At 35.2% G+C, this 22,586-nt stretch overlaps 1 protein-coding gene across 1 annotated transcript in view; it reads left to right on the top strand.

Moving 5' to 3' along the window:
- Positions 1-22,586, top strand: part of LOC117333034 (protein KIAA0100-like) — a 66,644-nt gene that overhangs the window by 32,395 nt on the left and 11,663 nt on the right. Inside the window, 24 exon segments of the mRNA XM_033892149.1 lie at positions 131-251; positions 719-830; positions 1,247-1,335; positions 1,931-2,000; positions 2,258-2,359; positions 2,784-2,937; positions 3,229-3,439; positions 4,190-4,362; positions 6,161-6,259; positions 6,518-6,784; positions 7,831-7,927; positions 8,581-8,674; positions 9,343-9,578; positions 9,950-10,199; positions 14,651-14,706; positions 15,464-15,551; positions 15,915-16,082; positions 16,768-16,923; positions 18,424-18,502; positions 19,411-19,577; positions 20,083-20,130; positions 20,132-20,257; positions 20,640-20,762; positions 21,377-21,469. Coding sequence (XP_033748040.1) covers positions 131-251; positions 719-830; positions 1,247-1,335; positions 1,931-2,000; positions 2,258-2,359; positions 2,784-2,937; positions 3,229-3,439; positions 4,190-4,362; positions 6,161-6,259; positions 6,518-6,784; positions 7,831-7,927; positions 8,581-8,674; positions 9,343-9,578; positions 9,950-10,199; positions 14,651-14,706; positions 15,464-15,551; positions 15,915-16,082; positions 16,768-16,923; positions 18,424-18,502; positions 19,411-19,577; positions 20,083-20,130; positions 20,132-20,257; positions 20,640-20,762; positions 21,377-21,469 — 3,179 coding nt within the window.

Genomic DNA, 22,586 nt, shown 5'->3' with positions numbered 1-22,586 from the left:
TTGAAATACATTGTTACCAGTATATATAGAAGGTTTATCTTAACACAAACAGTACACGTAAGTGACGTAACCATTGTTACCAGTCTTTAATCAGGCATTGTTTATACCTTGTTCTACTATGTAATTCCAGCCTACCATCCTGATGTGGTGGATAGACAGAAGGACAATTACTCCCCTGAACAAAGACTCAAGGTCAATCTCATAGTGAAGGCAACCACATCATTTACCCTCTGTCTATCTAAGGAGCACAGGTAAGTAACTACCTATTGTCTAAGTAAGTAAATATTGAGCAGTCACGTCATTTACCTTATTTCTAAGAAGCACTGATAGGTAACTACTTAATGTCTGAATATATACCCTCTGTCTAAGGACTGCAGGTAAGTAAATACCTATTGTCTAAATAAGTAAATAATCAGCCACCTCATTCCCCCTCTGTCTGTCTAAGGAACACAGGTAAGTAACTAACAATTGTCTAAATAAGTAAGTAATCAGCTACACCATTTCCCCTCTGTCTAAGGAGCACAGGTAATTATCTATAGTCATTGAAGAAACTTAGAAGAAATTTCTGTCATTGTGCAATTTGAATTTCAGTTGCAAGGGAATTATGGATGGCCCTGCAATATTTTACTTTATTGATGTCATTGAGACCTTATCATCCTAAAGCAGATCCTGTTTTTATCTTCTATGAAAACCTGATTGTTACCCCTGTGGTTGACAGTGTGACCTTTGTACTGCTGGGCTTCATCATGACTCAGTCTGAGGAGGAGACATTGATGGAAATCGAGAGATTCACAGTCAACTGTGACGAGCATCAAATCTTTGTGCTAGAGGTATGAGGATTCAATGATCACTACAACTTTACTGTGACACAAACAAAACCACCTTTTAGTGTGCTCTCTTAAAAATGGCTGAGGTTGGCGAGTTAGTTAAAATTAACATTGTAGTTAAATTTTGGAGAAAAGCTGCTATGTTCCCTTAAAACTTTGAGTATTGGAAGAACATAATAAGTGGTAGTTATTTGTATAAGGCTTGACAGTATTGTTTAAATGCTTGAGAAAATTTACTGATTTACCAAAATAACTTAACAACAATGTTTTGGTAATTGCTTGTTGTCACCAAATGCTTGGAGTTTACATTCTAGCTATCAAATGTAAGTTCATTTGACTAATCCACTTTCAAGGTCACCGATATGAAACATGTTTATGAGAAACATTGAATACCAATCAGGCTCTTGTTTTCGCTGTAGGGAACAATGATGGGAACACTGTCCAAGTACCACCTTCGAGAGGGCAGGCAGAGTGTGGGAAACCTCAAATGTCCCACTAATAGGGCATGGTAAGTAACGGTAAATCTGTGGTGATATCAAACAAAGGGCTCAAGATTTATCAAATGTTAGTAGAATTAGGACATTTGTATGAATAATGTTGTGTTTAAAGCTTTAATTTCCTGGGATCCTTCCTCAGGTTGTATTATCAGGAAATGAACCCAAATTGTATTCTATCAAAATTAAATCCATGTATAAAGCTATGGTCATTTGGAGGTTGACAAAGTGTTAATGATGAGATCAAACCAACAATCTGACTCAATTTCAGTGATTGATTAAAGTATGTTTATTGTTGTATGAGGCAGACTGCCATTGTTAATTGTCAGCCATCAATTGCATTCATAGTGCAAATGAAGTTAGCCTAATTTTTACCATGTCATTGCTTATTACTTCATAGTTAACCAAGTGACATGTTGTCTTCAAAACAAATTTTGTTTTATTTATATTGGGAAAGCAGGAAAGTAACACAAATATTATAGAAAGCAGGAAAGTAACACAAATATGATAGAAAGCAGGAAAGTAACACAAATAGAATCAAGTTGGTGAATCATGTATCAATGAGGTTTAATAAATAGAGATCTGAAATTTTGGAATTTGTTTTTTCAGGCATATTTTGTTCAACAGCTTTGAAATTGTTTTCCCCTACAAATACAACTTTGCAAAATGCTTTGAGGAGGTGAGTTATTTCAGAGTCAATGTTTCCTACTAGAATACAATATAAGTACATATGTAATAAGAAATCTTTTGTTTCTCAATATTTGATACTAAATGTCCTGCTGATTTTCAATATTTTGATGTTTTATGATTTTACACACATATGTCAAGAAAGTAGACTAAACACGGTTACACCTCAAAGTGACTAACATGTCAGAAATTGAATATAGATACAAGGTAGTCTCTGTAATGTTTGCATCTCCATTTTGTTTTGAAAAGTTTGTGAATTTATGGAAGTGGTGGAAGTTGGTACACAAAGTGAAGAAGAAGCCATTCACAGAGGACAGTTTGTTACCTCCTGATCTTCAGATCAAAGTCAAGGTGAGTACCAGTAACCATGGTGACAGAAACTAAAGAACAGTTTTTAAGTGAACAGGTCCTTTTTATAAACATTAAGATTGTTATTAGTTATAGGATAGGAGTAAAATGTTTTCAATTTTATACTTCAGGTCTTTCGTAGGTTGTTTTGTAACTCATTTTCTATGTGACCATCTTCAAAAAAATATTTGATTATTATAATACAGATTACAAAATATGAACATTTAGTCAACAACAACTAGTATAGCGCTTCACTATATATCGGTAATTCTGAAGATTTTTATTATTACAAAGTAGTAGTAAATGTTTATATAGCTTTCTTTAACTGACCTAAAACAATTACTGGGGGGTTAATTGTGATTGTTCGGGGTTAAACTGTCTCATTAAGAACTGTTTACTGAACAGCCTGATCTTACTCTGTCCTCAGAAGTTCCAGGTACAGCTTAGTGATGACCCGTTTGAGGTGAAGCTTGGTGACAACTTTGAGCTGATGAAAGATGAGTGTTACGAATACTTCAAGAGAAAGGCTGTTATGGAACAGAAGGTCCATAACCTGAGACGTAACCATGGCTTCATTCCAGGTATTGATTTCTCATTGGGAAATACTGCAAAATTCTTACAAATGGATTATTGTAAGAGTTGGTCAAGGATTTGATTGTTTTTAGTTCTATTTCTCCTTTTGAAAGAGTTACATGTCGGCATTTATTCGATTTTGGGTATAGAAATATTGAAATTTCTTCATGATATTTAAACTGTTAATTTTTGTTTTCTTTCTTTTCTCTTAGAATATGTGATACTAATCAAGGATTAAAAACTCTATGTGATGAAGAACTATTGCTATTATGTTATCTATTAATGACATTACATTACAGCGGACCGTGTACAGGAATTGTTTGATTCTTTGGATAAGAAAAGTAGTGACATCTACCTCCAGCGATCTCGCCTGCTGTATAAAACAACACCTATGAGAACCAAGCTGTTCACCTGGTTGATGGAAGACGTTGAGATCCTCTCCTACGCCGACAAGTCATTCCATGGGAAGGAGAATATCGTCAAACAAATGAGAGACATTGACAATCAGAGGTAGAGTATAATGTTATAGGCATGTAGAAAGTATCTCATGTCATTGTAATATAGAATTTATAAATGTGTGAAAACAGGTACATGTATTTCAGTATTTTGAGATTCTGACACTTTCATCCATGTTTATGTGATGTGCCTTTGACATGTGCTTTGTATCATATTAAAAAAGTTTCCTTAATTCAGCATTATATTAATATGTGTGTAAGACTCTTTTGATCAGATGGTTCAAATTCATGAGAAATTGGTTTCTCTGTATAACACATAAATTTTGACTTGGATGATACAAATCTCTATATGATATAATCGCATGGTATGTATTTATGTCACTATATAATAGTAAGTGTTCACTATAATAATAACAACACATCATATATGTATAATGAAGGTTGTGAGAACAAAGATAAGTTACTGAATATGTCATTTCTGTCATTGTTTTCTTTATATATCATTTACTTCATCAATTATTTCATTCCAATGTATTTTTAAAGATGAAATAAGTTTTTGAAATATAACCATACAAAGTCATGTACATGTATTAGCATATTGCTAAAATGCCATCAAGGGCTGTTATAAACTTGCATGATGTACAATGCTTTTACACATACATATATATATACCATGTATGCTATAACGTTAATTTTTTGAATACCAGATAAAATGCAGCATGGCAATGTGTTGAGATGTGCAAGTACTCTTAAGCTTTAAATTCTATTTTAAACTCAAATTTTAACCTCATCACACTTTTCACAGTCCCTATCCTGAAGAGGGCCTAGAGTTTTTGACACTTTGGTGTCGTTATGTAAACTTCAACCTGAGTCTGTGGAAGGTGGTGATGCGTGATTATCCTCACCCGATGCTTGAGGTCAAGGACATGGGGCTGTGGGGTCGATTGATTGGGGCGGAACAGGATGGCAGTAAGAGAGGTAACTGGGCCATTTTTGTTTATCGCGGGTCGTGTTGGACCAGAGTTGTTCCTTTGTGAAATAAGGATGGGCCTGTTGATTTCTTTGTTGTTTTCAGACGAGCCTTGACAATTGGTTGCTTTCAAGGCCTGCATTAACATCTGCAGGTCCATCAAGATATATGTTTGAATTATTACATTTAAAAACAGACAAACCAGTTTGTCCACATAAACAAACAGCCCCCAGATGTTTGTATTCTCTCAATGTACTAGGTTCTCTAATGTACAAACAAAAACTAGAAGTTTCCAATATTATAGGACCTTCCCTTTACCTGGAAAGAGTTTTCACACCTTTTTTGCTAAATACATTTCTATATTATTGATATAGTAATGAAATTACGATAAACTTACATATTAAACGGTAATCTTATTTTAGCGGTAATCTTATTTTAGCGTTTTTTGGCGCTAGAAGCATTACGTTAAATTATGATTTTGCTAATTGCACATTCTTAAAACTTTTTCTATATGAATTGATTTTGGTGTGCCAATTCATCAATGCGCTAATCTGTTAAGATTCAGAAATGTCCTTAAATTTGAGTGCACCAAATAAAGTATGTTACTTTACAGTAATATTTTCCCTGACACACCTTTGGTTATATCTATCCTGACAACAAAACAGACGATTATTTTGTTATACCTAGAGATATATGTGTAATTGTGGTGATTTTATTACCAAAATACAACAAGTCCATGGGTTGTGTTCGAGGGTTTATTCCTGCAAGATGTCATCTTAAAAATAAAGCTCTGTAACAAATAATGAAACAATTAATAAATACACTATCAAGCTAACCATACATTCACAACTCGCATACACAAAGGGAAATAACTCTTACAATGACAAAATGACTGAAACAATATGTTATGCTACTAAAATACAAGTAAAGAATATATTCATCCTTACATTTCAAATAAATAGATTCTACAAGTCTAGAGTAATAATAATACCTGAGTATGGCTCAAAACTCCAAACGTCCAGGTACAGAAAGCTCCAAACTTCCATGTACAGAGAGCACCTGTGCATTACAAGTATCTCTACAGGTATTACGTAACACTAAAAACACAAACAAAGCCCTTCTATACTATCACACAAATTACACACATAAAACTATATATGACTTATACCAAAAATATACATTTCACAAAATATTAGTTTATGAAATAAACTAATAAACCTGTAACAATACTTATGATAATTACTTCGAATATAAAGTAACTGTATCTATATAGATAGTTCTTAAAAGTTATTATAACGAGACCTTATTTATATTTTGTCTTACATAATTCATGTAATAATTAATTCTATACTAACATACCAAATCTGCATGATACTTATTCCACATATGTATAAGATAATAAGAGAATATTAGAATAGTAATATAGTGAAAGACTTGCAAAGCGAATAGGTCGGGTCACAGACAAGTTGGTGAAAGTCCTGTCCAGTCAGAGGAAATTGTATGTCGGCCCCTTATAAAGAATATATCCTGCCAATGAAATAACAAGACTCTACATGATGTAACATCACACAGACTGACCACTCGGACACTACAATTAAGGGGTAAAACAGGACACTACAATTACGGGGTAAAACACACGAAACGAATGCACACAAAACGTATACATAACTACAATAATGCGGACGATACTATATCGGACCAACAAAGTTACGGACGCTTTACATATTACGTTGGACGGATGGGGAAATCCTATAAAATTAAACTATCAAACATATCAAAATATGTCTGCTACATATGTTATTTCAGCCAAGAGGAAGTGTGTAGTAGAAGTAGAGGACCCCTGGGGTAACATGGAAGTGGAGAGGAATTTACCCACCCTCAAGTTCTACCATGACTTCAGCTGTGGTAGGTATCACAATACTTTCTGAATATTTCTAAAAGTTCTGGCATTTCACATTGAATGTATTTGGCTGTATGTATAATGTATATACACAATAATGCTGTGTTAAAATGCCTTAGAGTCTCTTACTGATATTACCAGAGAGGACAGTATGGTTTGTCCATTAGTTTGTCAGATTGTCCAGGGTATATCTCAATGTACTGCCCCTACTCCAGCTAAATTGTCCAGAGTACCAGTTAGGTATATATTTCTGTGCTGTCCAGATGTGAAGAGCTGGGTGATGGCCTATGGGGCATGCTGGGAACCTGCTGTAGCTCAGTACAACATAAGCCTTGATCTCATCAACAAACCCTCGATTGACCCCAGCCGACCTCTGCCAATCTGGGACAAAATCCGTCTCCTGATGCATGGGCGATTTTTCATGTCAGTAGAACAAATGAGCTGGCTGTACCATGCCTCCTTTGATCCCTACAATACCACCGAGTTCATGGACTGGTCCTGGTCTAAAGTCTGCCTTGACTGGACCAATGGTAATTATGAATACTTATTATTGAATATGATTACTAAAAATATGTCATAACGTAATATTTCTGTAACCACCTCTGATAGTTCATGGCTGTAAGACAAGTGTAATAGGGAGAGTAATATCCAGTTCACGTTGCGCCTCGAACTAGTGACCTCTCCCCCCTCCGAGCAGACATCCTACCTCTAGGCTGAATGGAAATTCCTGCTAACCTCACTTAGAAAGGTGACCTATAATCTCAAAATTTACAAACCCTCCACTGCCAAAGACAACTACAACCCACATTTTTTTTAAGCCCCTAGGAAACCTCTCAATCTCCTATAGCTTACACTTGGAATAGTAAATGGCCCCAAATCTGTAATAAAATGAAGTAATGAAAAATACCTGTCCATGCTTGGGCTAAAACTAGCGACCTTTGCTCTCTCTGCGGACATCCTAACACTATAGGCTAAAGGGAAATGCCTACTTGTCTGAGCTAGTAAGGTGATATATGTACCTTATACTCTCCACTTTTACACAAGAAACAACTATGAGCTATAGGATGGAACAACAAACACTCTTAATTCATTTGAGATGTAACACCGCATTTGATAGGTCAATTAGAAATAACCAATGTAATCACCATATACCATCCACAAATTTGCATATGATTGCCCTGGAAGAAAACTTTTGATTTGGATTTCAAAACACATTTGGGTTATTCCCTTATATTCTTAATAATATCTAATCTACCTCAGCTGAGGAGTCATATAACTTACCTTAAAGATGCTATAGTGTCAACAGTGCACTATATGAAGTTTGCTTGTCACAAAAATGTCTCCCAAGGTATAGAAATATATTTAATTATTTAATAAATAAACATGATCACTTATAAGAAGAAACTTTACATAATATTATCAAATGTAGAGGCAGAGTATGGTAAAAATTCCTCAGGATTATACAACTGCCTATCCTTGATTTCAAGTTAATTATCATAATTATTCTTTGTCTAAGATGTAGCATGTTTTAGAATCTTAGATATTATTTATTTTGTTGGAAATATAACAATTTCAGCTAATTTTGTCCTACTGGGAGACTTTGACATTTCTGCAAGAACTACATCCAAGTATGATGACTGTAAATTACTACATCTTCCTAACCTCAAACTTGTGTAAGTCAACCTTACTGCTACTCCATTGTACCATGTGTACTCATAACTCATCTGGACCAGTTTGTCCGATATCAATGATTTATTATTGTTATGTAATTCCAAATGAATTTTCAAAAATTTTCATCTGAAATATGAGTTTTTTTGCAGTTGATAAAATTGAAGTTTCAGTTAGTTTAGTCAAAAGTTTTGTTATTTTATTGGGTTGATTTTATAAATTTTAGTTATATGGACAAGTGTAAATAAAAAATATGCTAGGTATTTGTACATGTATACCCAATTGTCATGCAGTAAGCCCAAGGGGCCACCGTATAGCTTTTAACTCCTTCGTAGGCATAACAGGAGAATGAAATTACATTTGTTGGTATTCTAATGAACAGCAGTATATATGTGTGGGCTTATATTAGTCATGAGCTGAATTCTAGATAAATAGATATTAATATCAACAGTTCTCCAGATCTACTCATTAATAATGATACAGAGATGGAGTGTTATGTATTAAAGTGTAGTCAATGGATTCAAATGCCCGATTATAAATATATAAGGTGAAACAGCATACATATATATCTATGTTAAGTAGTGTCAGTGTGTATGATATGAATACGTAATTTTACTGGTTTATAATGTTTAACTGTGTGATTGTCTGTGTTGGATAGTTACAAGCTGGAATGGTTATGTCACGGCGATCCCAATGACCACCATGCTGTGATGCCATGTGCCCCTGACAAAGTGCCGGACTTCTCCCATGAAGTAAGTTACAATGAGTCAGCCTTACTTTGGGCAATATCTCTGACTTCTCACACAAAGTAAATTGTAATGACCCAGTCTAATCTCAGACAAAATAAGATATATCTGTCCATTTTTCAAAGAAGGTGACTTATCACAATGAGAATAGTACAAATTCAGTTACACTACAGCATTTACACTCTTAGATGTTTACAATTACAAAATAATCTATAAAATATGACAAGACTGTTTGCTTTTTACAATGAATATTTTGTCTTTTTGTAATATTTGCAGTGAAGCTGAGTCTTCCTGTTGAGTTGATTGTTATCCTGTACACTTGTACACAATTTTATCCATACACATGCACTTTGCTGCTCATTTTTCTGATGAAAGTGATATGGTAGTCAAAAGGACTTATCAGTCAAAACATCACATATAAAGTTTTGACTGTTTCTAAAGTTAAACTTCATGTATTTAACAACATTAATGAAATGAATTATTAACTTATATTACCAGTAATCACTCTTGATAGCACAGATGGAGGCATACAGCTGGGTATCATAAGGCGAAAGTAATATCCGTTAGGCAACCTGACCACCTCAAGACAGGTTCTAACTTCACTACAATCTATCGAAATATACTACCCTGAAGAAATGTTTAATGAGATTCTGTTTTAAATTACTTCTTCACAGGAGCATGACTCATTCCGAGCATTCCGATCAAAGAATCTAAATCTGACAATTTCTTTGGACACAAAACCCTTGAGAGAGAACACACTGAATGTTCCCAGTTGTCTGTTCTACGCCAGTACCCTCAGATTTCTCGACAAAATCAAGATGTGTTTTGCGAGTGTCACTCGCCCCATCCGTCGAGGATCCTACTTCAATGTGATAAGGCCTCGTAAACCACAGCTGACCCGGCACTACAAGTAAGGCTTTTACACCGTAATTTTAGTACACTTCATGCATTGTAAATTTAGGTCACTACAAGTGAGATTAATAATTACATTGTAATTTTAGTGCACTACAAGTAAGACTAATACATTGTAAATATTTAGCTCAATTTTCAGTTTTAAGTTGATGCAATATTTTTTAACAGTAATGAATATTAAAAGGGGAAAATTAGTGCAAAAATTTTATTTCACTTAAACAAAAAAATTGTAAAATTTCAAGGAATTAATACTTATTCCTTGAAATTTTACAATTTAAATTCACTATCGGAAATTACAAATATTAAGCAAAATTAGATAATATCTTTTAATGTGTTACTGCATAATATTATGTTTTCTCCACATTACAGAACAATCAAGACATCTGTGAACCTTCATCGGTTCAACATCTGTTACTGGATGTCGTTCAATAAACAACTAGGTTCGGAGCTCCTAGCCGACTCTTTTGTGTTGTCACTCTGTAATGACCTAACTCTAACCCCGGTGGAGGACGGACTGTTCCATCGACCTCTTGCCTCGTGGAGTGTTCGTTACCTTCATTGCCAGCTGACTGGAGCTAAGACATGGCTATGCAGCGCCCGGAGACAAACAGAGGACCAGGTAAGTTTAGATACCTGTTTGAACTGGCCATTGTTCTGGTGGGTGTTGAAGATACTAGCTGAGTGTCGTCCAGTGTCAGTAAGGAAGACATTGTCAAGGCTTCAGTGATATCTGTAGTTCTGTGTCTTAAGGTCAATGAAATAGAACACTCTGTTTGTATAAATCTAAATGTAGAACCTGTCTGAACACCTGTATAAGATACAATTCTGATGGAACTATAAACAGCATGTTTTCTTGCTATTAATTTTAAAATGCACATGTATCTGTGTTCATGCCTTGTATTTGAACTGTATATATATAGATGTTCCTATACGAAAAAGATATCTTGTTGTCATCATTCAGTGAAACCTGAGCACAAACTTTATTCATCATAGATTGTATGGTTTTCTGTTTCATTAAATTGTTTGTATGACAAATGCTGAACAATCCATCCAAGTAAGATTTCCACTGTATCATATTAATGTCGGAAATCAATTATAGATATTAAAAAAATTTGCTTGATACCCTAAAAATGAACACAGATGATTTCAGTTGTAATTGTATTCTAGTATCATTTGTACCTGTTCACATTCAAGATTTCTTCTTTCATGAGTTGTGTTGATATTGTCCCCAAGATTTTGCTATCTTTTTTAAAAAAATTTCAGGAAAAAATCTATGTGTTCCAGCGCAAAGTTGTGAGTTGTCTGCGGTATAGTTACTGTAGCTTCATTTCTCTTAAGTGTGAACGTAGTGATTCAACAAAGACAATGCTTTCAACATCTCTATTGTACTATTAGCTAGAATATTGAGGTTGTTAATCAATAGGCCTACAAAGACTAAGTGTATTTTGTATCATGTCCGATGTTATCAGTACAGGTGGTGCTTCCAAAACCATATAAACATGTTCTGATTCTACAAAGATCATTGATCCCTTGCAGAAAGAATCAATGTATTTTGTATACATAATTTGATATGAAAAATTGATCATAACCATGGTGATTTCTGTAGGAGTGATATTGTTTTATATTTTGCACAACTATCCTCCAGGACTATTGACGTAATACAAACAATCATGCAAGTAGTATCTAGTCAAAGTAGGATATATAACTACATGCATATAAAATTTCAATTAATTCATGACAACTTGCAAAATTATTTAATAAAGTCTTTCACATCTGAGCGATTTTGTCAATTAGATTCTTTACAAGACCTCCCTCTATAAATAGAATCCTCCTTATAATGCCCCATTCTGTATTTAAACACATTGTCATTAAGTTTGCCTCTTCCAATGAATTTTGGATCTGAATTCTTTTGTACACGATTCTGTAAATCAAATGCGACAATAAAGCCAAGTTTGTTTTATGTGGTGTCAAAATCTTTCATGAAATTGTAGTTTGATCATTGATGCTCCTATATATGAACTATATTGATGTAGATATATTGACAGAAATCATTGGTTTCATGTGTTTTTAATCATTAATTGCAGGGCACACTAAGTATACAACCAACATTTTTTCTTTATGGTCGTGTATGTGTATGTTGCAGCCAAAGCTATGTGGGAATCGGGCATTAGTCATCTTGGTCTTTCTTGTTTGGATTGCACAAAATCAAAACATCATAATTTGCTTTTTATACTTATGTTATCAATTCTGTAATTGGACCCTTGGGTCTGTTGAATTGAATCAAATAAATGATAGATGTTTTTTCTAAGCTAATGTAAACTTTCATTAAGAGTGGTATATTTATCTCACCTGGTCCAAAGGACCTGTGAGCCTATGTTATGGTGAGGTGTCCGCCGTCTGTCAATTTTCACTACTAGTCATGAGCCACTGAGCAGATTTCAACCCAATTTGGTGAGGAAAAACAATTTTGTATGAATGGTGTGCCTGGCCCTCTGGGGACCTGACAGGCAGGTCCAAACAAGGAAAATATGTAGGAAATTAGTTAAAATCCTTCTTCTGTATGATTGGAATGATTCGGTCCACACTTGGTCTGAAGAGTCCTTGGGTAAATGGGGACAAATGTATAAATAATAAGTCTGGCCCCCAAGGCAGAGCTCAATAGGAGAAATATAGCAATTACTTTGAAATACTTCTTCTGTAGAAATGAAAGGATTTGGTCAATATTTGGTCCGTAGCCTTCTTGGGTGAAGGTGAACCAATTTTGTAAAAACAGTGGGCTGAGGGGTTTGGCCAAACAGAAAATATGCACCAAATTGGTTAAAATCCTTCTTCTGTATGAATGAAAGGGTTCAGTCCATATTTAGTCTGAAGCATCCTCGGGTGAATGGAACCAATTTTTTATACAGTCAACAATGGGTCCTGGTCCCGCAGGAATGTTTACTATTTTCCCATATGCACTGACATATCCACTCCAGGTGAGCGATACAGGCCCTCTTGGCCTCTTGTTTCAATACTTGACCAATTTCAAATTTGTTAGTTGGCTAAATATCTCTTTAAGTGATTATATGTATTACAATTCTTAATGCCTACTCCAATTTGTATATTAACATTCCAGACAACACTCACAAAAAAATTCCTGTTGCCCTGCTTCCATGGTCCTTTGTCTGTCTACCTCGGTCCTTAAACAGTTCTTGTTATCACTAATTCTTGATTAGTACATTAGTACTGGATGGATCTTTCTCAAATTTCAAATGCTGAGTTCTCTTGGTCTTTTGTCATGCCCTTTAATGCCATTCAGCTTCATTCAAAATTACAGGGGTCATATATGCTGAAATCTCAAAACAACTTCTTCTCATTATGCAAGAGGCCCAGAGACCTGCTATTGGGCCTATAGCAAGCTTGGGCGAAGGGCCATAAAGATTGTTCACATGATGGACTTTGACCTTCATTCAATGTCACAGGGGTCAAATATGCTAAAATATATCAGAACACAGGTGGTCGTTAAGACCCATGAACCTCTTGTTCATTCTTGTTCCGACAAGGATGAGAGAATAAAATTTCTCATTTACTACATCATTGGCTGTTCTCTTGGGCCTTTAATATATTGCCCAATGTTTAGAGAGAACTCTGTAGTTACAGTATAGTGATACAGCTACGACTTAAAATACTCCATCAAAACTGCAGGTCATAGTGGAACAGAGCTCATTTTATCAAAAAATCACAAATATTGTGTTTCTTGTATGTAGATAATATTGGCATCATGTGACAGTACCTGGTAATACTTTATGGGTAAATACAATTGTACCTGTAATGACACATCAAATTGTCATTAGAGAAATGTCTTGTCTTTGGGCTAAATGCTAGGTTCAAATCGTCTTTCAGCAACTTAAGTGACGTTAACTAGACAACAATGCAAAGAAATTAGTCTAAGATTGAAAATGGTTAATATCTATTGTGTTTACCTTACAGAGCTATAACTGTTGGCTAGTCTAGAGCATTGCTTCACTTTATGCTTTTATGGATTGAAGAAAGTTTTATGAGATTTATCACTGTTTCATACAAAATCTTTACAAAACCTGTTAATATCTGTTTGCATGAGTCGGTTTCATGGCAAAAGGAAATTCTATAATCTGTTTTACATCAATTTTACCCCTTGGGTAATATTGACCTCAACCTGGTCCTCTGCTAGATCACTTTGTATTTCAGGATTAAGGGTTAGAAAATGTTAGTTTTAGATATCAAGTTATATATTTTTATGTTGATATGCTTTCTTGACCTTAAGTTTGGGGGGCCGTGGTGGCCGAGTGGTTAAGGTGTCCCGACACTTTATCACTAGCCCTCCACCTCTGGGTTGCGAGTTCGAAACCTACGTGGGGCAGTTGCCAGGTACTGACTGTAGGCCGGTGGTTTTTCTCCAGGCACTCGGGCTTTCCTCCACTTCCAAAACCAAGCACGTCCTTAAATGACCCGGGCTGTTAATAGGATGTTAAACAAAAACAAACCAAACCTCAAGTTTGGTTTGATATTATAATTAAAAGCCTGTCTGTAAAGCCTATGTCAGAACCTTTGAATGGGTTGAGGACTCTGCTGCTTGAAGTTTAGCTTTTTTTGGTAATTTTAGACATACTTGATCACAGTTTCCTTGTCATCACAGTTATCATTGACATAATAACACTTAACAGTAATTAAATGGTTAACTGGACTTTACGATAATCATGACAGACTTCGATCAATGGTTGACTGGAGTTTACAGTAATCACCACAGCCTTCAATAGTTAAATGGATTATACCGTAATCGTGATAGCCTTTCTGGGTTTTCTGGAGTTTATGGTCAATGGTTGACTGGAGTTTACGATTATCGTGACAACCTTCAATGGTTGACTGGTCCAGACAGTCTTCAAATCAAACAGTAGTAATATCTCGAATAGAACTGATTAAAAGTTTGTAATAATATTTGCTAAAGGTTACCCTAGGACCAGTAGAATTAATATTTTACCCATTTCCTAGATTTATGAGACTGTTTTAATTATAAGTATTGATTTTCATATACATGTATCTTGTTTTCTTCAGTTGAATGTGTCTCTCCGTAACCCTGTTGATAAGAACTTCTTCCTGAGTGTCGGCAGGTAAGACATATAGAACTTTAGAGTTGTGACTTGAAAGAATCATCATTTTATCACCTTTCTCTGATTACAATCAAATAGACACTCCTGACACTTAGAATAATGGTTTCTTGGTAATGATAACAGGCATGCTTCTATTTACAGATCATTATTGAGATTACAACTGTATATCTATCAAAGTATATAATAAGCCCTGAATTTGTGATGAATTATCTAGAGACATAGTAAGAGGGATTATGACATACAGTGTCATATTTATTATGTTGATAAGTCTATGGGGCCAACACAATCTTTCACAAAAAGGAAACAGGCAGGATTTATATTAAAGTTGACAATGAAATAGTCATTGTTACCATTTTCTCTGATCTGCAACAGTCATGGTTGGACCTGTTACTAGGCATGGGCTTATTGGCAGATAAATATGATGGTTGCTTCACAGAGTAAAGGAGGCTGAAGGTGAATCAATGAGAAGAGCCTATCAAGATATTGGGTAGAAAGTCAATACAATTGACATTGTATATAGTCAAGGGAGATAACTCTTACACAACAATTTTTTTTTGACCTGGTAGACGAAATTCGGCAGTCCGGAAAACTCGTAATCCGGACGGTTTGGGCTGGGAACGAAGGTGTTCGGATTATCGAGGGTCCACTGTATAGGTAGATTCATGACATCACTCCTGTATCTCGTAGACATTTCTTGACCTGGTTAAAGGTACATTTTATTCTGCAAAGGATCACTGATTAATGTTACTGTCTGTAGAGTGTCTTATCAGAGAGGAGACAACACCAGTACATCATACGAGGAGGATGAGGAGGATGATGAGGAAGCTGACAAACGGTTTGATAAGGTTTGTAGCTGCTATGTCTGCCTTTCTTTAGGTACTTCTGCCACCACAGAGTCTGAAGTTAGGTTTAAACTATAGAATAGTACATTAAAATTTTGTATTTATAATGATCCTTTATTACATTGCTCGATGACAATCCAAATTTAGTTTGAGATATTGGGGCAGCTCAGCAGGCAAATGCAGGCAAAAGATATCTGATAATATCCGATGAATTAAAAGTTAAATCTTTATCTTATAAACTGAGTTTTATAAAGAGAACATTGAAATCCACCAAAGATGAAAAATTATCCCTTTATTGCTGTTATAAATTCACCATCAATTGAATATTCAGTAACAAGTTTTTCTCTCAAATTGAAATATTTACAGGCAACCCACAATGTACAAGTCCAAGATCTAAAGGGAGCGTGGACCAAACACAATCGTACAGTGTTACTGGGCGTGCTTGACAGCTACACCAAGGCACAGTCACTCAAGCGAAACCTATCTGCCGATGCACTCAAAAAGTTCAAGGTTGATGGAGGTCAAGGTCCAAATGTATGGCTTTCCTTAATTGAAAAAAAAAAGGCTTTTTTTGTAGTGATCTTCAATTTCATTTGATACACTTTCAAAAGTTCATGAAGGAAATCAAATTACCCAGAATCACAATGTTGTTCTACTGAGTCAAATTGGCAATTTACTTTAGAATTAAGAAATCAGTACTAGTTGGCAGTTTACAGTGTTAAAGTCATACTTCTGATAATTTCAAATGATTACTGTCTGCTTAACATCAAGTGATTTTTTGCCCTTATTATACCCCCCACAACAAAGTTGGGGGTATACTGGAATCACTCTGTCTATGTCATCTACAAACATTGTTCAGAAAACTCCTCCTAAACTTGAAACTTGTGAACCAATTTCAATGAAACTACCGGTACACACAAAAAAAAGAATTGTATGCAGGTATGCATGTGACTTTTTCTTCAAAGTTGTGGTTCCATGATAACTGGTTGCTATAAACATGTTTTCCGATAAGGGGCCATAACTCTTCAGTCATTTGACCAAATTTATTCAGCCTTGGTCGCATATTAATATTGAATTCACTGGAACTGAAACTTATATAGTTGCTATATAAACAGCATCTGACAGGGGTATTAGTTATCCTGAGGATGGCAGTTTTAGTTGGTTATAGAATAACAATTAATTTGTGATTTACTCCCAGTTATGAGTTTTGTATTTACAGAAGACAAGGTCTATGTCCCTAACAACAGGTGCCCCTGGCTCCCCTACCACTCCTAACCCCAGCCCTGGGACTAAACTCAGCAGTGTCCACACCCACTCGCTTCTAATGAAGCTGGTGTCAGAGTCAGATAGCAAGTCTGTCGCATTCACAGAGGAGGTAAGTACGCTGAAATTTATCACATTCACAGAGGAGGTATGTACACTGAAATCTATCGCATTCACAGAGGAGGTAAGTGTGCTGAAATCTGTCACATTCACAGAGGAGGTAAGTACGCTGAAATTTATCACATTCACAGAGGAGGTATGCACGCTGAAATCTATCGCATTCACAGAGGAGGTAAGTATGCTGAAATCTATCGCATTCACAGAGGAGGTAAGTACGCTGAAATCTATCGCATTCACAGAGGAGTTAAGTATGCTGAAATCTATCGCATTCAAAGAGGAGGTATGTACGCTGAAATCTATCGCACTCACAGAGGAGGTAAGTATGCTGAAATCTGTCGCATTCACAGAGGAGGTAAGTATGCTGAAATCTATCACATTCACAGAGGAGGTAAGTACGCTGAAATTTATCACATTCACAGAGGAGGTATGCACGCTGAAATCTATCGCATTCACAGAGGAGGTAAGTATGCTGAAATCTATCGCATTCACAGAGGAGGTAAGTACGCTGAAATCTATCGCATTCACAGAGGAGTTAAGTATGCTGAAATCTATCGCATTCAAAGAGGAGGTATGTACGCTGAAATCTATCGCACTCACAGAGGAGGTAAGTATGCTGAAATCTGTCGCATTCACAGAGGAGGTAAGTATGCTGAAATCTATCTTATTCACAGAGGAGGTAAGTATGCTGAAATCTATCGCATTCACAGAGGAGGTAAGTACGCTGAAATCTGTCGCATTCACAGAGGAGGTAAGTACGCTGAAATCTGTCGCATTCACAGAGGAGGTAAGTACGCTGAAATCTGTCGCATTCACAGAGGAGGTAAGTACGCTGAAATCTGTCGCATTCACAGAGGAGGTAAGTACGCTGAAATCTAGTCCTGATTTCTGTAACTTTCTCAGATAACTTAATTTGAGCTTCCTAAAACATGTATTCTTAACTGTTTTTTTTTTTAATTTCCTTCTTTGAGAAGCCTGAATTGTAAAATCATATTATGTCAGCTATGATATACTAAAATCTTTCAAATTGGTAAGTAAAAAATATACCTCCTTTCAGACATTATTAAAGACATGTATTAACTATATCATAATTTGTTATAAAATATTTTATTATTCTAATTTGATATTGTATTGAACCATCCAAATTTCTGTACATGCTTTTTTAAGCCAGAAAATTATCCTTTCAGCGTAAATAGCAATTGTAGTGATAATCTGCCATTTAGAGACATCAACAAGTCAAGCCACTACCATCAGCTTTACTTTAAACAATGTTTCCTACACTCTTTGATAATGGGATTACATTGTACATTTAATGCATGAAGTCAATTGAACTAATCACTTGTTTTAAGAAAAAAACAGCTGGTCATGAGGAATTTTGTAAATAGCTGTGTGATTTCTGGGATGTTCAAATGATAGAGCTGAAAATTTCATTGTTTGAAAATATTTCAAAGTACTTGATCCTGGAACTATTTAGCAATGTTAATTGTAATTTCAGCCATCAAATATGAATATGGACCAGTTACATGGTGTGGCTGCCTGTCAGACAGATGATGTCTACTGCAAAAACTGGCTCAGTGAGTTATCTCCCCTGGAACAGGGCTATCATTGATAATATGCATGTGGTGTTTCCCTGTTCCATATGGTGTACACCTTTAGTTTGACTTGAAGAAAATGAAACCCTATATCAGGAATTATAACGTTTATTATTGAATTTAATGTTTCAATTTTCTTAATTGTAGAAAATTATGCAAATGAATGTATTTCTTTGTATGATATATTGCATGATACATGAGCAAGTCTCTGATAATTCATACAGATGTGAAAAGTCCTTGAATATCACTCCTTTCGCCTAATATATATTTGTGTTTTCCTGAAAATTATCAATTAAAAATCTTCAGTCAGTGTTGTGACAAAATTGGTAGCTTTATTAATTTGATTTGTTGAAAACATTATATGCAGCTGATGCAATATTTATTGTACTATTGGAAATCAGACTAAGCTTGACTATGTATCAGAAATTCACTAATCATTAATTGGTCATTGTCCCTGAATAATCTTTGAATTTAATGACGCAAAGTCCTGGAAAAGTATTTGAATTTGATAACAATTTATGGATATTGCTCAAAATCAAAGCAAATTTCTTCTACCGATTTTGGTTATGAAGATGCTTCCCAATATTTGATAAAAAACTCTCTATAGCTTAGCTCAGGTACCAAAATCTAAAGGGATCAAATGTAGCATTTGGCCACTCTAGAAATAAAGAGCTAATTTGTACACTATATCTCCTAAATTACTCACCAAATTTAGTTCAAATTCACACCATAGTAAAATCATCAATATCTACTTGTGTTTAGATTTTGGGTTAAAGGGTCAAAGGTCACACTTTGTCCATTTTAAAAGATAATTTGAAGTAAGTATATATAATCACATATGTTTACTGAGTGGATGGAGGTATATCTAATTTGAATTCTTACTGTAACAGTTGAGCTGCACAACAGCCAGATGATGGTGAAGGGGTGCGAGACGTCTGGGTATGTGATCGTGAGTGCCGCTAAGGCCCAGATTGTGTCCTGTACACACCATCCAGTCTGGCAGGACAACCAGCTCCGTAGTAAAACCTCCTGGGTCACCTCTGTCGAGTGTATGCAAGTCAGTGTGTCACTATTCTGTTCTAAACTAAGTCTTTATATCTAGTTTTTGTGTTTGGAGAAAAAGGCTTCATATATGAAAATATTGTGTAAACTTAAAAGATGTAGGTTATCAGTTCTATAAATCCTGTATTGGTCAAATATAAAAACAATTGCAAACAATATTATAAGGATGACCTTAATTGACCTACATTCAAGGTCACAAGACAAAAATAGGCTATAATCATGAAACAATGACTTCTCAATAGCCAAGAGACTCCGAGACCTGATATTGGGCGAGTAGTATGCTGGAATGTAGGACTACAAAATTTATTAACGTGAATAAACCTCTGATATTTGAATAAAGTGGTAATCAGCTTAGTATCTACATAAATTACCTAGACCAACTTCAAAGTTGCTGTAAAAGCAGATGAGTGATACAGGCCCTCTTGTACTATTTATATTGAGATAAGTTGATCATTTTGAATTCCACAATTATATATAGATAACTGATATAACTTTTACAGTACTATGCTACGGTTGACCCTGACAACAACCTTGATGATGACACCATGGCCCTGGCTGCAACCAGAGAATGTGGAAGATCGCTCTGAGCCAGAACTGTCCGGAGTGTCAGAGATGGTAGGGAGCGGCAGCAGTGTTGGAGGTGTCGTCTACAGTACAGTGGGCAGTGCTAAACAGGTGGGTATCACTACAGTATAGTGGGTGGGACTAAAGCGAACAGGTCGGTGTCTACAGCACATCAGGCAGGATTACAGACGTAGGTAGGTCTACAGCACATTGAGGGATCAAACTTAAGAGTGTCCACAGCAAGAGTGTCCACAGCACTTTTGATTTGACAAAATAATATGGTGTGCCCAGAATTTGATGGAGGTTAAAAGCCAAGGGATATAAGCTTGTCTATGTAATAAGGGGCGTGATTTCATTATAATATCTATGGTAATTTAAAACAAATGATTGAATAGCATATATATTTAAAAGAAATAATTAAATAGAATTCTGATATATATCCATTAAATATAATCCACATTTATCTATCCCGGGGTTCCTCAATGTCTGGCAGTCACCGAAGTTCCCAAAGACATCAGTGCAGCTACAGAGAATCATCTCCAGGTGTAAATGTCAGGTGTTCTTTGCCAGCTACGGTGAGGTGGACGACGAAACTCTGCCAGAAATACCTCCTCCAGTGAGTATATCATTGTGACATATCGACACTAATCAAATACAGTTAGCCTGCACTTTAGTTAAAACAGAACCTTTTTATTTACTGATAATTATGTTCGAGGAAATGACTTTGATCCACTGTCCAGATTATGGAGGTAAACTATGAGAGGGAAGCACTTTCTCTTGATCCTTTCATTTACTCGCATTATTTTCAAATTAGTTTCAAATTTTCATTTGAAAGAGGCTTTATCAAGCTCCTAGGTCAAAACATTAAAAAGAAGAATCTTTTGAAAATGATAAACAATCCAGGAATTTCTTTTAAAAGTTACAGTTACTGAGAATTTATTGAAAGTAAAAATCCCATTTTAAAATCCTGATAGTGATTACATAACAAGTCTGCTCTTCGTGTCTATTACACAAGGAGATACAATGCTTGTTGGTGTCATTCTGATATCTCTATGATAATTAGATTAATACCAGAAGATACAATAGGATAGACATACACACATTTATGACACAATAGTCCTAAGGTAAGAATTATTTTATTGAAAATTTCCAAAAAAAAAAAAAAAATTAATGACAGTACAGATTTGAATTAACTCACATTATTTCAAACCCTGTTATTTTCACATCTAGCCATCAGAGGATTCCTCAGACATGATGTCCAGGGAAGAAGGAGTGGACAGCTTCACACTGCTTCACCATGACCTTAACGTGTGTACAAACTCTGTAAGTATAATATGAAGGTCAAGTACAAACTCTGTAAGTATAATATGAAGGTCGAGTACAAACTCTGTAAGTATAATCTGAAAGTCGAGTACAAACTCTGTAAGTATATAATATGAAGGTCGAGTACAAACTCTGTAAGTATATAATATGAAGGTCGAGTACAAAGTCTGTAAGTATAATATGAAGGTCGAGTACAAAATCTGTAAGTATAGTCTGAAGGTCAGGTACAAACTCTGTAAGTATATAATATGAAGGTCGAGTACAAACTCTGTAAGTATATAATCTGAAGGTTGAGTACAAACTCTGTAAGTATATAATATGAAGGTAGAGTACAAACTCTGTAAGTATAATATGAAGGTCGAGTACAAACTCTGTAAGTATATAATATGAAAGTCGAGTACAAACTCTGTAAGTATATAATATGAAGGTCGAGTACAAAGTCTGTAAGTATAATATGAAGGTCGAGTACAAAATCTGTAAGTATAGTCTGAAGGTCAGGTACAAACTCTGTAAGTATATAATATGAAGGTCGAGTACAAACTCTGTAAGTATATAATCTGAAGGTTGAGTACAAACTCTGTAAGTATATAATATGAAGGTAGAGTACAAACTCTGTAAGTATAATATGAAGGTCGAGTACAAACTCTAAGTATATAATATGAAGGTAGAGTACAAACTCTGTAAGTATATAATATGAAGGTCGAGTACAAAGTCTGTAAGTATAATATGAAGGTCGAGTACAAAATCTGTAAGTATAGTCTGAAGGTCAGGTACAAACTCTAAGTATATAATATGAAGGTCGAGTACAAACTCTGTAAGTATATAATCTGAAGGTCGAGTACAAACTCTGTAAGTATAATATGAAGGTCGAGTACAAACTCTGTAAGTATAATGTGAAGGTCGAGTACAAACTCTGTAAGTATAATATGAAGGTTGAGTACAAACTCTGTAAGTATAATATGAAGGTTGAGTACAAACTCTGTAAGTATAATCTAAAGGCTGAGTACAAACTCTGTAAGTATATAATATGAAAGTCGAGTACAAACTCTGTTGTAAGTATAATATGAAGGTCAAGTACAATCTCTGTAAGTGTAATATGAAGGTCGAGTACAAACTC

Source organism: Pecten maximus, chromosome 8 (assembly GCF_902652985.1).
Source record: "Pecten maximus chromosome 8, xPecMax1.1, whole genome shotgun sequence".
NCBI lineage: Eukaryota > Metazoa > Mollusca > Bivalvia > Pectinida > Pectinidae > Pecten > Pecten maximus.
The sequence above is the reverse complement of the archived record's forward strand: the minus strand, read 5'-3'. Positions and strand labels throughout refer to the sequence as shown.